At 41.2% G+C, this 16,508-nt stretch overlaps 1 protein-coding gene across 1 annotated transcript; it reads right to left on the bottom strand.

The window, feature by feature from the left end:
• Nucleotides 1–1,215: 1,215 nt before the first annotated feature.
• On the bottom strand, nucleotides 1,216–2,439 carry LOC308093855 (tRNA (adenine(58)-N(1))-methyltransferase, mitochondrial-like; the record flags this gene model as incomplete). The annotated part of the gene is made up of 1 exon (XM_080440234.1): nucleotides 1,216–2,439. The coding sequence occupies one exon, from the start codon at nucleotides 2,437–2,439 to the stop codon at nucleotides 1,216–1,218; it is 1,224 nt and encodes a 407-aa protein (XP_080296360.1).
• Between the last annotated feature and the right edge of the window lie 14,069 nt (nucleotides 2,440–16,508).

Here is a 16,508-nt window from a genome sequence, read left to right as displayed (position 1 = left end):
TAGTCCCTCCGCGTGCCAGAGCCTCCCCGAGTCCCAGCAGAGTAGTTCCGGAGAAGCGGACTGAGTGGCCCTGTCTTTCCCTATAGGACTGGCCGTGGGTAGCTACTGGGACGTAAGATGGGGCTTGATCAACCCCGGCTGGGTCACCTGGGTGAGGTTGTATGTTGTTGCGAGACCCGAAACACCTTATGACCCCAGGCTACAACACTGATGATGATACGTCCCAGTTGCATCCATGTGATGTTTTCTTTATAGAAAACATCAAACAAACATGTTTATTTATATATATATATATATATATATATATATATATATATATATATATATATATATATATATTATATACATTTCATATTGAATGTTTGAGCCTTCTGTTCTGACAAACCTCATCTCTATTATACTATTCAAGGCCATTTGTATATTGAAACCCTGAATGTGAACCATGATGTTTGAATTATCCACTGTAATGAGAAGTTAAATGAAGGCCATAGTTTCACGTTGGATAGATTTAGATACAGATTTATCCACTTGCATAGTTTTCTATTCAGTTCACGCATTGGAATATATCGTCAGTCGGGTGGAAACCTCATACTGTATGTCCAAAACTTACTTTTTAGGATTCAAATTCAAAAGTACCAGATCTGAGGCAAAAAAGCAGTTTAACCATTATAGCCCTATTTTTTTACTTTGGCTATTCAAGAAAGGAGAATAATGATAAAATACATTATTCTTATATAATTTTGTATTTGTTTAAAAACACGTCTTCAAATGGGGGTCCGTGGCCAAGTACATATTTAATTTGGGGGTCCTTTGATATGAAAATGTTTGAGAACCACTCTACAAATTAGCCCTAGAATGGCTGTGATATTACATTGAACAAATTACCATGTTCTCAAGTAGAATTTAGGGATTTATTTTTTATGAATCCTGCTTCTATGTGTTTTATGAGGAAACAATATTGTATAAACAGTGTTGATATGATTAATATGATTTATTTCATGGACTTGTTTTGTATTTACGTTGTTTGTATGTTGTTTGTCTTACTCATACTGCCCTCTTAATGCGTGAGGGGCCGTTTTTTTTTTAATTACTTTTTTCATTTATTTTATTTCTAAAATAAATAACTTTTATGAAAATTATTTCAAATAGCATCAGAACAGTTACATATATATGAGTGCATAGTGGGATTTGACTTTGGGTGTATTCTTTGTTGTTTTACCGGAAACACTTCCTTAGTTTGATCAGGAATGCTGTGTGGCTCATTTGTACATGATGGGGTCTAGCAATGTAGGGGACACTCCCAAAAGGTGGATGTTCCTTGGTGGTCAACGCTTCTTTCTCCTTCTTTCTTCTTTTTCCATTTGCCTCTTCTACTACTTCATCGGCGATAGGTTTACTGACACAGAAGCTGCCATCTTTCTGGCGTGCCGGGGCCACCAGCCAGTCTCGGTATGGCACCTCAATGATGCGTTCACACAGCAGAGGTAGTGCCGAACATCGAATCCCATCCAACAGTTCTACGACCTGCGTTATGTTTGTCAAGTAGACTGCGCACACAGCCCCAGGGTGAAGATGAGGAAGCACAGTGGGTAAGACCAACTGGGGACTCACCATGTCAAGAGCGATCGAATGAAAACCCCGGCCAGCGAGGAGTGAGGATGCCTTGAGGAGGTCAGCGTTGTAGAACTGGACGTTATCTGGCCACTCGTCCCCTCGCCGCAGCCTCCATGAATCACACCAATGGTTGTAGTTGAGCACCGCTCTCTTGTGGTGGTCCTCCCTGATCTCCACACTCAGAACGCTGCCCTTGGAGCCCACTGCTCTGGAAAGAAAGAGTGACAAAGCCCCTGACCCAGAACCTGCCTCCAACACACAGTCTCCCTCTGTGATATCCATCATTAGTAGCATGGCATTAGCATCCTTGGCTGAGATGATGGCTGGGGCCCTCTTCATATAGAGCACGTAATCCTCTAGACTGGCACGGCGTATGAAGGTGGGAAACCCTTGGGTGGTCTTCAGGAACAGGCCTGAAGGCTGACCTGCCATGTCATTGTGGAAAACACAACCCCAGTTGCTCTGCAGACGCCCCCCAGGCTTAAGTCTAAACATATTCTTGTACTCCGCCCTCCGTTTTGTGTACTCTGCAATCAGCAGCTCCCCATATGTTAGCAAGCGCTCCCCGGGGAGCGCGGATGGTACATAACCATGCCCCTGATCATGGGTGAGATCATGATCCTGTGTTTCTGAATCGCTTGACTTTACAGCTGGGTCAAATGCACCACAGACATGCAAAACATCATCTTTAAGCCCTGGGTCCTCCTGAATGTGAACGCTTTCTCCTTGTGCAACATCATGCGTGTCATCCTTTGGGACCTTCACCTCCACTTCTCCCACCGGTTCTCCCTGGCTTTGTTCTCTCAGCTGAGCCACCTCGGCCATGTCTAACACAAGTGGTTCACAAGTTGATTTAGTAGCAAAGACTAAATAGGATATAGACTCTGTAGAAACACGCAGTATCTGTGTTGTAAGGCCAATTACCCTGGTTAGTAGCTAGTACAGAAGGAGCTGAACTCTCTCCTGATGTGAGTTTGTCAAGGGGCTATAAGGTTGAGTCTTGTAGATGAAGTCTTGCTGAAGAGTTGAGTCAGGGAGATAGTTGTAGTCTCTGGGGAACGCTGTTTTAATCAGAGTATCTCTGAGATTTCAGTGTCTTTAGCTACGGTGCTCGTGTCACTATGAGTCTGTCAAGTACATATATGGAGTACCGATGTCAGTCATATCCAAATGTGGACTCCACGATGTCAGACGTAGATATGTCAGTTAGCTCCGTATATGGAGTTTCAGGTGGTCAGTTGCACCCAAATATGGAGTCAGTGATGTGGCCTGACTCACAGTGGTAACCATAACCACTAGGACTCATAGTGTGGTATCCTACCCTATATTCAAATTGGCTAATGGCCGGCGGACCTCTGAAGTCACTCTGACTCAGCCATAACCATATAAGGAGTTCCCAATGCAGCTACGCCCATACATGGTCATGTGCATATATGGAGCTAACTTCAAACACCATCAGGGATCTCCATATGGGCATAAAAGGGACACAGGTAGACAGACAGAAACATCTCCATATATGGGCACAAAAGGGACACAGACAGGTATAAAATACTCATAATTCAGTGCTAAGATCTTGATCAAAACAGCATGTGTCCATCAATGTTATACATGAAGGAGAAGCCATGATGGAATGAACAAAAACATCATGAAACATTGTGCCACTTGACCAATGATTGAGGACTCTCTAGTTGTCTATCAGGTGGTCACAAGGACTGGCACAATGCGCTCTGCAGCCAGAAAACAGACAACAAACCAAAAGTGAGATTTAGAGCATAAGCATGATGCTTACACAGAGATACATTCACAGCTTGCTATTGCTAAGCTCATTGGAGCTAAGGCTAGGTTACGAGGGCAGCAAACATGTTGATTGTCTTGATTTGCAGTATACACAGAGGTGCATTTATAACCTCTCAAGCAAAAATTCAACAAATGCAGATGATTGTTTAGAAACGCATCCTTTTATAACTGTCAGCTTATACTCTTAAGTTATCTGCAAAACCACATTACATATTGATGTTTCCTTTTATGTATTTATGAAGCTGTTGGCTCGTACAGTGCATCTGAGGAAGATCAATACGTTTGAGTTGTGCTTGCATCCACCTATCATTCCCACACTGAACTACACTGCTTACCCTTCATTAGTCCTGACAACACGGGTGTCCAAGTCATGTGGTGCAGACTTGACTGAGGACAGGTGGCACAGTGTCTCATACAGGCGTAGTGCGATGTTCAAGAAACTGGAACTTTGAGTCATCTCAAGTTGTCCATCAGGTCTTCACTACAGACTAGAATGATGATCTCTGCAGCCAGAAAACAAACAAAAAAAGCATTAATAATAATTTAACTATGAAACTGTGGGGGTTAAAGGCTCACCACAACTGCAAGCAATAAGACTGAAATCCTAATTAATGTGATTTGGTGGCAAAAAGGTAGCATGTATAAAACGTCTCAGTCAAGAGTCAAGTCAACCCCTGAGGAATTCAACCGTGTAGCATGCATGCACACACCAAATTAAAGTAAATAGTGATAATGATAAGAAGAAGTGAAAGAAGAAGACGAAAAAGAAGATGAAGGAGGAGAATAATAAGAAGAATCAACTTAAATGTTTAAATCTATTCAAAACTCCAGCGGAGTCCAAAGGGACAGAACTGAAGTGGTTATTATAAACAGTTGCGATGCCACACCACAGCCTGTGGACCTTAGTGCAAAGTTGTAGCTATGAGGCTAAAGCACTGGGGAAGCAATCTGTTGGCTCGAGCTAATTCTCCACAAGCAATTAAACATTTTATTTATCTATATTCTGGTAGTTAATAAAATCTCTAAGAATAAAACATTCATTAAATATGATCAAATGAATTGAAAAGGCTCAAAACTAAAGAAAGGGATTTGGATGGCTGAGACTTGCAGGAAGTTGAAATCACATTATGAATCACATCTAGAACAACTTACCACTATTTAATCTCGACAAGGATGGTGGCCAACGTTCGATTTTGGTTAGGGCCCTTTGGTCCATATCATCCCGTCGCATCCCGTCTCTCTGTTTCCTGTCCATATCTTCTGCCACTGTCCAATAGAAAATAAATGGAAGACATCTTTAAAGGTATGGTATAGCTTAGAGGGAATTCCGAAAAATCGTGCACTTGGTGACAAGTTTTTGATTTTTGGCATGGTGTTAGGTATGGGCATAAGGTTTTCAAAAACCATCGCAAGCAAATTGGGATCGCCCCCTAGTGGTCTGCTTGCAATGATTCCAATTTTAGATAGGTCAGTATATGGTTGAAAATCCAAATAATTGATAGAAAATATTTTTCAATGGATTCTGTTACTATTGGGCATGCTAAAAAGCATACAAAACATCTAGGAAAATCTAAGTTGTGGAAAGGCATTATTTTCAAGATGCCGTCCGCGATGGCTGCCGGGAGCTTAAAATGTCTATAAACTGGTAACGATCCCAACTTGCTTGCGATTGTTTTTGAAAACCTTATGCCCATACCTAACACCATCTCAAAAATCAAAAACTTAGTAACAGTGTTAAATAGCTCTTTATTTTGAGTCTCCATGTCTCTCCAGCTCTTTATTAAACATAAAATGCATGTTCAGATGGGAATACCAATTTTATCCAATCAGGATAGAGAACTTAGTCAGGATACAGATACAAAAAGTGATATTGGAAGTGATGACACGTGAAATGTTGTCACCTACCTGCAAATGTATTTTCTGTTTATTAAAGAGCTGAGACAGTGAGACCCCTGTTACGTAACAAACACCCTATAGCAATAATTACGATCAGAATACAGTGCTTTAACCTTAAGTAAAATATGTTTTGTTTTAACAAAAACATACCCTACATTTAAATGTAAAAAAAAGGGCTAGCTTTTGGGTTGTTCTTAGTTTACTAAAAGAGATTCTGAGATCTTACAAGTCTTCAACAGGCGCGTATCGTCATTGGGGCCAACGAGGCCATGGCCCGGTCTGTAAACCCAGCTTGTCCCTGTGTAGGGGCAAGATCCAGGGGGAAAAAACTAAAAATCAACATTAGCAGCCCCTCACCCTATTCTGTTGTAGCCGACCACAGAAAGTTGCCTTTGTTTTCAAGTGGGGCTCATTTGCATTCGGCCGAATTGTTAATGAGTGGCCATTAAAAACCAGTTTAGCCGTCAAACCGGTTCTGGCCCGGTTCTGGCCCGGTCAACGTTAGACTCCACCAAACGCCACTGGTCTTCAACCTACTCTGAAGTGCCTCCTATTCAAACACTGCATCAGGTCTTCAGGAAACTTGGTCCATGGAATCTGGAAGCTGTCACAGTCACCCAATCTGAGAAAGTATTTGGGCGGCAGGGCGGGGACTGGGAGGCAGGGCCAGCGTTTCTTTGCTCTGCATCATCCATTTCTGAGTTTGAAAGAGTGAATGAAGTTGAATTAACACCAGCATGACAGCCCCAGACATGCATCCGTCCGTCCGTCCGTCCGTCCGTCCGTCCGTCCGTCCGTCCGTCCGTCCGTCCGTCCGTCCGTCCTGTCCGCGAGCAGCTAAACTCCGGCACCGTTGGCCCAGTCGCTGCGAAACTGTGCACACACATTCCCTGGATGCCAATTCAGAACCTCTGCCCCAGACTTTTCACATGGGCCTGTTATAGCGCCACCAGGAGGCCGATTTGTGAAAAAACTTTTTTTTTAAATATTACTCCTACAGATTTTATCCAAATGTATCTCTATAGTCATGTGATCAACACAGATCTGTCCAATTTTCCATATTCCATCCTCATTGCCTAAGGTTGGCTTCCAAAGTTTGCAGGATTGGTCCGTTTTGAACAAAATGCCTAAAATTATGCATGCAGCTTGCGATTTCCGTGAAATTTCACACACACATTCCCACTAGGCCGAGGAAGAAATGCCACCCCTTTCACATTGGCCTGTTATAGCGCCACCAGCAGGTCTAATTTAGCAAAACACACAAAAAAAAGGAATGCGACAAAAACTAAAAAATATCCATGAATTCAAGTCTCCATGGGGTGACTAATCGATAGAAAATAAGTGTGTGTGTGTGCCTCAGTTCCACCCGGGGTGACACCCCGGATGGCCAATCAGGGAAGCCAGTGCCCACACTATGTCAAACACACATAGACGTGTGTTTGTGTCACAAACTGTCAGAGCTTCGTGTCACATTTGTGCTGCTGGACTCCAAGGTTTTTGTTATGTGGGCACCATCCCTGATTGGCTAACCCGACCAGTCAGCTTCACTGATTGGCTGATTGTGCCGCTTCGCTAATATAAGTAGTGGCATGTGATACAAATGTATTATACTATCCTATATTCTAATACCAGCCAGGTGGGCCGTGTGGGCCGGCCGGCTGGGCGGGCGGCGAGTGGACCTCTGACGGCCACGTTACTATGACAACATAACCATAAATAAACCACGAGTCAGCTCCATATATGGGCACAAAAGGGTCATGCCCATATATGGGCATATACCGATGACAAGGAATCTCCATATATGGGCATAAAAGAGACAAGGACTGACATATACAGAGATCTCCTTATATGGGCATATCAGCAATATCCATTTATCAGCATGCCCATAAATGGGCATGCTGATAAATGGACAGAAACAGACATCTCCATTTATAGGCACAAAAGGAACACAAAACGGTCTTTATAATATCATTGTAAACATGTTTATTGTTAGATTATAAGACATTTATAAGAGCTTATATGAAACTTGCTAACAGTTTATAGACTAATTAAAACATTAATTAAATTGTTTAAAATAGCATTCACATTTCAGTGTCACTAACTTACCTATTATATCATTGTTCAACCTTTACAAAGTTGTTTTGTTGTTAACATTAGCTTATTATGCCTCTATTAGCGGTTAACTGTGAAGTTATTAAACTTTTAACTAGTATTTTTGGCATCTACCTGGTCCAAAGTGGGAACAATGCCTTATTAAGGCTAATAAATCCTTTCTAGGCTCTGTACATAACTGTAGTCCTGGGTCTCTGCCTGTTTTCTGCCTGTTTCCTGTTCATTCATTTTAATTTGATTGGCTGATTTCATTGGTTCATTAGATTGATTGCAGCCGAGCCAATCATGCAAAGCTATGGGAGGATTTACCGGAACAGGAAATGTATATTTTAATGAAGTATTTATTAACCTCAATAATGCATTGTTCACACTTTAGACCAGGTAGATGCAAAATGCAGGCTAGTTAACTGTTAATAAATGCATAATAAAGGATTTGTTAACATTAATAAGACTTTGTTCCCACTTTAGACCAGGTACAGTAGATGCAAAAATCATAGTTAACTGTCAAGTGTATAATAGGCACTGCAGGTTTCCAGAAGCTGCCATGTCCATTTCCTGTTCCGGTTCATTTCCACATAGCTTGATATGATTGGCTCGACTGCAATCAATCAAATATGAAATCAGCCAATCAAATGAAGCGCTGGGGAAATGAACAGGAATCATCACATTGATTGTCAACTCGGTTCCATGATTTACATGGAACCGAGTTCATGATTTTCAATAAGGCATAATTGCATATTATTGTCTCTGTCGGGTGGAAACCTCATATGTCCAGAGCTGTTACTTTTCAGGATTCAAATTCAAACGCATCAAAAGTAGCAGATCCACATGCTCAAAATGCGCCTTGCTTGCGGATCTGCTACTTCTGATGCTTTTGTGTGACGCTGTACTATGATCAAGTAAGACGTTAATTCACACAAAAAACGAGATATGAGGTTTCTGCCCGACAGCAACGATAAACATATGAAATATTACACATTCTAGTATTGTCATATTGGTCATTACAAACCTTCACCACCTCCTCCGTCAGCACCAGGAGGAAGACCACCAGCCACACCTTCATCGTTCCACAGCGCTCTGGAACACAACACAACGGAACAGATACATGAAGCTTTGTGTTAGCACAGTCTCAAACGTTTTCCCTTGCAGGTCTGTAACTCTGTACAAATGGAACCAAATGGACCCTTACAGGTCTGTAACGCTGTAACTCTGTACAAATGGAACCAAATGGACCCTTACAGGTTTGTAACTCTGTACAAATGGAACCAAATGGACCCTTACAGGTCTGTAACTCTGAGTGTACAAATGGAACCAAATGGACCCTTACAGTTCTGTAACTCTGTACAAATGGAACCAAATGGACCCGTACAAAAATAACGTTTGATATAGCAACATACGTTGCTATATCAGATTGATCAGTGTGACTGATCAACCGGATTACATTAAAGCTGCTTAAACCCCTAACCTACATTTAACTCTCATTTCATTTCATATAAAGAAATATAGTATTTCTTTTTATAGCCAATCCTGCTACAGGCATGTGTTTATAGATCTGTATATGTTTTACAGATCTGCAGTGCATATGTTATACAGGTCTGCAGTACATCGTCGTCTCTGTCGGGTGGAAACCGACCAAAACTGTTACTTTTCAGGATTCAAAAGCATCAAAAGTAGCAGATCTACAAGCTCGAAACGTGGCGCTTCAATGTGGCCCTTACCGCGAAACGAGTTTGACACCCCTGGTGTAGACGCTCAACAAAGCCGGATGCACCACGGTGGATTCAAACCCACAACTTCCGTGGTGGTGGGTAGGGACTGCCCCCCCCGAGTGCCTGTTCACACACACACACACACACACACACACACACACACACACACACACACACACACACACACACACACACACACACACACACACACACACACACACACACACACACACACACACACACACACACACACACACACACACACACACACACACACACACACACACACACACACACACACACACACACACACATCTGGATTCCACAAAGTGTTTTTTTTACCACGATGGACAATTTTCAAAATCCATATTAAAATTGTCTTATACATATTACTCATTGAAAGTGATTCTATGGGAGAAAGCTTTGTAATTAAGGCAACATTTAATTTAATTAAATTGAAGAGCGTTCTGTCCAGTATTATTCAACCGGTCAAAGACAGTGTACTTACATTTACTGGTGGCCTTACTGTTAGCTTCCCAGCATACAGCAGCCAACACTGAAACACACACACACCCCCCCCCCCCCCCACACACACATACACACCCCCCACACCCCACCACCCACACCCACCCCCACACACACACACACTACATTTCTCAATAGAAGCGCAGGGAGACCAAATACACAACCACCCAAATTGTGTAAGATATATTGTATTAAAGCAGCACTATGTAACTCTCCTCTTCTACCCCGGATTTGAACCCAGTTTCCTGCGCAAGTGCTGCCATTTTTATCATTGAGCTAATAATCAAATGTATAAATACTGAATCAAGCAACTTAAAAACTGTCTGGGGTGAAACACAAAAGCCTGAGTAGACGTTAAAATTACCCAAAACAAGTGAAATATCCCTTTAATGTAACAGAAATAATATGATTCTAGTTTCAATGCCTGTATTACGGAACTCAACCTTGAGGCCCTGTTGACCTTGAGGCCCTCCCTGCCACAAGTGTCAGACACAGCAGCAACTGCAAGGCTGACAGAGGGAAGGAAAGAAACAGAAGGCTGTTCTGTGTGTTGGTGTGAATAAAATATAAATATTTTATTTTCATTGCCTAGTTTATTAAGGTGGAGCAGTGTTAAGTCCCTTTCACTGCAGTACAGCATGTGGGGACACCTTAATTCCTTTGAGGAGTTAAGGCTGTCGTACTACTATTGCTGTACTTGTACATACAACGGTATAAATGTGGTCTGAAAATAAACAAAAAGTCAGAAATAAACACTTAGAATTAGCATGAACACAAACATTAGCTTAAATGTATCCACTAGCATCCATGGTGCACTTTAACAGGCTATCTGCACAGTGTCACAAGGCAATCAACAAACAACTCAGTGTAGCAAAGACTAACACCAAAACTTTCCAAACATTGTAACACAAATATAAACGTTATCACAGAAGTAACAAAAATGCACCATAAAGAGATTACAAACAAACCACAGTCAGTTGGGAGCTAAATCAGAACTTGCCAAATGAACAGGTGTAGCCAATTAAGCATGCATGCAAAGTAACAAATCATAGGTATAGAGTTAAAGGTAGGGTAAGTGAATCACTTACCCTACCTTTAACCAAACTACTGAATTAACACTCAGAACAAAAATAATGTACTCACTTCACATTGTTTTCATTAGCGCACAAAGGACAAGGAAATCAAAGAACAATGGAACAGAAACACACAGAGCTGTATAGTGTGTGACTGGTCCTGTGTGTGTCAAACACTACTGACTAGAGTGTATGTAGGCAAATACCATGTCAGGCCACTAGGTATCGCTGACAGGCTTTCTGACAATGTTGTTAATGTGCATGGAGGCCTATTAACATTCATTAATAGGCAGCAATTCTTTATACTTGAATACTTATCATGTCTCTTTGTTTGGTACGAGTCAAAGTTAAATTTGATACACTGTTTGCCCATTAATACCACAAAGCCATGGATTCAAAAAAAAAAATCATGAACCTTAGTCAGAACTTCAGAAGACGTCTCTTTGGAGTTCACTTTAATGCTCTGTGATTCGCAGGTGAATATGGATATGGTCAGACTCATGGTGCCAATCTTTTATTCCGTTTATGGATTGCACTTTTAGTAAACATACATAATAAAAAATACAGCCTGATGGCCTATATGGGCTGCTATGTACCTGCCTGGGTAACGGTGGGTTGCTGCTATACTGTCACGGGTTGACATGTCTGTTCATAGCTGCAGCAAACGTGTGTATTTAAATTTATTTAGCCAAAGACGGGGAGGAAAAATTATTATGAAAAAGAAAATCATATTAGTGGGCCGGCCGCCGGGTTAGGGTTAGGGTTATGGTTAGGATGGTCATCCTAACCATAGCCTTATTTGGAACAACAACCTGTTTTGCCTTCCCAGCACTGATATGGCCTTTTCTCTACCGTAGATATCAGGCCCTGTCAAGCAAAGGGACCTATAGACAGGATCTTCTGTAGTTCTCATCTATTCCCATACTTCCAGGTTTGGAATTTTGTAAAATTGAACAATACTTTCTTCTGGAAATATTAGGAATATGGCTGTCTGCCATTTGATTAGAAGGAAAAATGAGGGCTGATGGCAGTTTTTTTTCGTAGGCACTGCTGACCCAGTCATGAAAACAAACCTGCTGAAGAATTCCAATGGAGAAGGTAAGAAATCTTTTTTATACATCAGAATCCCTACATCATTACAGATGTACTAACTTTGTAACTGCATACAGATGAAAAGCATCATGGGGGGCCTCACTTTGCATTGCACTGGACAGCAGTTATACTTGTGTGCTTGCTAAAGCAATTATCTTCACTATATATTCTTTATGGTTTTGTATTATTATTTATACTTTTGTATTATTATTTATTCCACCCATATTGTCAACTATCTTGTCCTTCATAACCTTGCGCCCGCCACAAGTTAGAATAAAAGATGGACATACCTAACGATTATTATGCCAAAAAAAAAACGAGGCGCACGGCACTGGAGGTTCCGGTAGTGGGTTCCGGGCACCTGATGATGTAAAGTTGTTTCCACTCCGACCGGATCAGAAACCCGAAAATGCGAAAGGGCCTTTCTGTGTGTTCTCCCCGTGTCCCCTAGGGTAGGGACCCTCACAAAAAACATGCAGTAATCCTGGTCTCTCTACTGCCTCCCCCTGGTCAGCCGGGGCGCCTGATGGGAAATTGAATGATGCCCTCAGAAGGCATTCCAATGACTATAGACCAATTATTTGTTTACTAAAATTGAGACTGGACGCACAGGTGATTGTTTCACGCAATCAATTCCCAACCTGTTGTTTCGGGGTGCGCTGGTTTCAGCACACCCCAACCCCCTCTTGTGTGTTGGCTAGTGAGGAGCGTCCTAGCGAGACCTGATAGAATGGGTTTCATTGCGCGCATACTGGTTGCACGCATACTGGTACTTATCAGTGTGACGTTGTCTGTTAAGGGGTCTATAAGTCACATCTGCTGGCCAAGGGTTCATTGGAGACCCACTTTTCCAAATTGTCATTCCTTCCAAATTCCAGGAGGCAATTTTACGCATTGCTCACTATGAGTCGGGGCATATGGGGGTGCGTAAAACTTATGATGAGGTTTTGAAAAAGTTATTTTGGCCCCGGGCTAAAAGAAGCGTGGAAATGTACATCAAAACCTGTAGTACTGGTCAAAAAACAGGTCAAACAAGTCAACCCATCAAAGTGGCTTATTTGGTCCCTAATTTGGAAACCTCTCAGCCCAAAGCTGCTAAAGTTGAGGGGACAGATTTGTGTGAGCGTGGCTCTAAGCTGCGTTTTTTCAGACCAAAAGTCGCAAAAGTTATGACAACTTTGTGAAACCATGTGTCTCTGGGTCACAGCCACAGGTGCACAATGCACCATGGAGTTCATTTCATCCTGTCTGCATCTGTAATGCACACAGGAAGAAAAAACATGGAAAAAGTAATTGGAAAGAACATGATGTGGATGCTTTATTTAAGGACCCATAAATGAATTCTGTGTTCATAATCTGTTTTGCATATAGGCCTTAACCTTTCTTTTAAAGGCTCCAAGGTACCAGTTGCTGAGGTGGGGTGGGGCTGAAGCAGAATGGAGATAGGGGGGGGGGTTCATTTTTGTAAATATTTGCACATTTGTAGTTAGTTTATTTATTTACAGCACACATTTTGAAGGGGGGGGGGTGATGGCCCCCTGGGACCTTTGCTATAGGGTTGTGTGTGTGTGTGTGTGTGTGTGTGTGTGTGTGTGTGTGTGTGTGTGTGTGTGTGTGTGTGTGTGTGTGTGTGTGTGTGTGCGCCTTTAACTGCCTAACCAGATTTCATTGCAGTGCTGGTTTGGAGGGTGGAGTCTGAGACGATCAGTGGAAGGGGAGACTCCTGGCAATGGTCTCCTCAAACACTATAAAACACCTGCTCTCTATATGTGCAGTTTTTTCAGTCCTCCCCAGGCCTCTAGTATGGCCACACAGGATTCTGTTTGATTATGTTGGTTTGTTAGCCTCAGTTCTAATGGGCAGCATGTTTCCCTGCCTGATATAATTTGGAAACTTAACTTGTTGCTTTCTTGAATTATTTCACCATTTGTTAATAAACTTAACACTTATTTATGCTGATGCAGTACTTCTGTGTCGTTTCCCCTTTTTTGTTATGGCCTTGGAGCCAGACCATAACAACAACTTACTTTTTAAGATTCAAATTCAAAAGTAGCATCTGAGGCCAGCCAGGGTCCTCAGCAAAATGAGTTAAAGGTAAGTGATTTTTTTTGGTCAAAATAAGTGTTAAATAGCTCTCTATTCTGATAGTACTCATTGCTATAGAGTGTTTGTTCAGTAACAGGCGTCTCCATGTCTCTCCAGCTCTTCAATGAACAGAAAATGCATTTCCAGGTCAGGATACTAATTTTATACAATCAGGATAGAGAACTCAGTCAGGATACAGATTAAACAAGTGAAATTCGAAGTGGTGACACAAAGAAATGAGCTATGAACAAATTACAACGAAAAAAGCTAACACTGCAGATTCTAGATAACAATAATAATCATAATAATCATAATGAAATGTAAATCTTTAACAACACAAACCAATTTTCAAATGGGGATCTGTGGCCAAATACATTTAATTTAGGGGTCCCAATATGAAAATGTCTGAGAACCACTGTACAAATTAGCCCTAGGCTGTGATATTACTGGTACATACATTTCATGTACCTATTCCAGATACTGGAATACATGAAATGTATATAATATCACAGCCTAGGGCATGAACAAATTCACAGGTTGCCAAGTAGAAAAGTGTTCGGGATTTATTTGTATGAATCTGTGTTTTAAGAGGAAACACTATTGTTGTAATGATTAATATGATTGATTGACTTGTTTTGTATTTACGTGGTTTGTGTCCGGAACCATGACACTGATTATGTGTTGACACAATTGGTTGTGACACGTCCCTCCTTTCAAGTTGACAAGTGGCTTAATGATAGTTTGTTTGTTTTGTTTTGTTTGAATTGAAACGTTATTTATAACATCATTTCATTGCAGCGGCTGTCGTGATTCGTACTTGTGACGACGAGGTATGTTTATTTGAGCTGTTTTGTTTGTTTTGCTTACATAACGTTTCCAAACATTTGCTGTCCTAGCCCTGAAACATGACTGTCATGGATGAACTTCAACCTGGTATTTGCACTTTCTCCATTTACGCCCCGTACATCTACATAAACGTTCAGATGTCAAATATAAAGTGCTTACTCCATGGCCATGGATGTTACAATTTATGTACGGGCCTTCAGAAGTACCCGTATCGTCTGTATTGTTCAATAAATAGCATTTTAATCCGATTGGTGAACATTAACTCCTTATTTTCGCCACCCGACCCTATCGGTTGGAAGGGGTATTGCACTCTGACACATTGTAACTCTATGAGAAAATGGCCACCGATTGGATTAAAATGCTTTTTATTGAACAATACAGATGATACGGGTACTTCTGAGAGCCCGTACATAATTGTAACATCCGTGGCTATGGGGTAAGTACTTTGTATTTGAAATCTGAACGTTAATGTAGATGTACGGGCTAAAAAGGGAAAAAGTGCAAACACCAGGTTGAAGTTCATCCATGACTGTGTTTCAGGGCTACCATTCCATGCGGTCAAATATTTCTTAATATAATGAAGAGATTAATTAAAGACGGCTTAAAACAGCTGTAAAGCTCATTTCAACAAGACAATTTTACATAAAACATTACACAAAAATAAGCACATTAACAGGACATTTGAATTCAGTAAAAGTAAAAAAAATAAACTCCTATCTCTTTAATAGGAACCAACTATTCAGGACACGAGCAAACAAATACAATGTAATATAAAGGTAATTTGAATACAATAAAAAAAATTGAAATGAGAATAAATATGAGTAAAATTACAACTAGACTGAGTAGGCTACTGTATGTGCACTAATAGATTCAGTCAACTTTATTAATGCTATTTTGTCACATCTTAAGTTTTTGAACAACTATTTACATTTACATGACATTTTAGCCTGTTTAAAGACATGCCAGTCATGAAACTAGATAGACAGATACCACTGTGTTATTGCTGTATGTATGCTGGATTATACACTGATTCGTGGTCAGTGTTACAGTGATGACAGGATCTCTTCTGCAGCTCTGTGGTCAATAGTAGTTTAGGCATTTAGGAGACACTCTTATCCTGAGTGATTTCCAAGTGCAACATCAGAGTGAATGATATGATGAACCCTAGTCTAAACAGTGTGGATAAATGATCGCATAAAGAGTGCAAAGACAACAGTTTAGTGAAACTAGGATACCAGGTAAACATCAATCCTAGGATCTGTCCCACGCCAAAACAAATCTGTACTAGAAAAAGTGCTCCTCGGAGCACAGGTCTCCGCCAGGTCAGGTAGGTTAGTGTGGGCCAGCAATGTTCGGAATTCGCCAGTCGGGCTGGAATGTGAATAATCAGGTGGATGTGACGGATCCGTCTTGATCACTTAACTAAAGCGATCATTTGTACTGATTTGCATGATTTTTGGACAAGATTTGTAGGAGTAATTTAAAAAAAATAGTTTCGCAAAAATGTTCCTCCTGGTGGCGCTATAATAGGGCAATGTTAAAAGGGTGGCATATGTGGCCTCAACATAGTACAAATGTGCGTGCAAAGTTTCACCGCAATCGGACGCTGCGTTCATTATCTGCAACATTTTGTTCAAAACGGACCACTCCTGCAAATTTTAGATGTCAATCGTAGCCAATCAGGATGGAATATGAGAAATATAACAGATCCGTCATGATTACATGACTATAGAGATCATGTCTACCGATTTGCGTGAAA

The sequence above is a fragment of the Gymnoscopelus braueri genome (genome assembly GCF_963280865.1).
Source record: "Gymnoscopelus braueri genome assembly, chromosome: 2".
Lineage (NCBI taxonomy): Eukaryota > Metazoa > Chordata > Actinopteri > Myctophiformes > Myctophidae > Gymnoscopelus > Gymnoscopelus braueri.
This window is presented reverse-complemented; position numbering and strand designations above follow the sequence as displayed.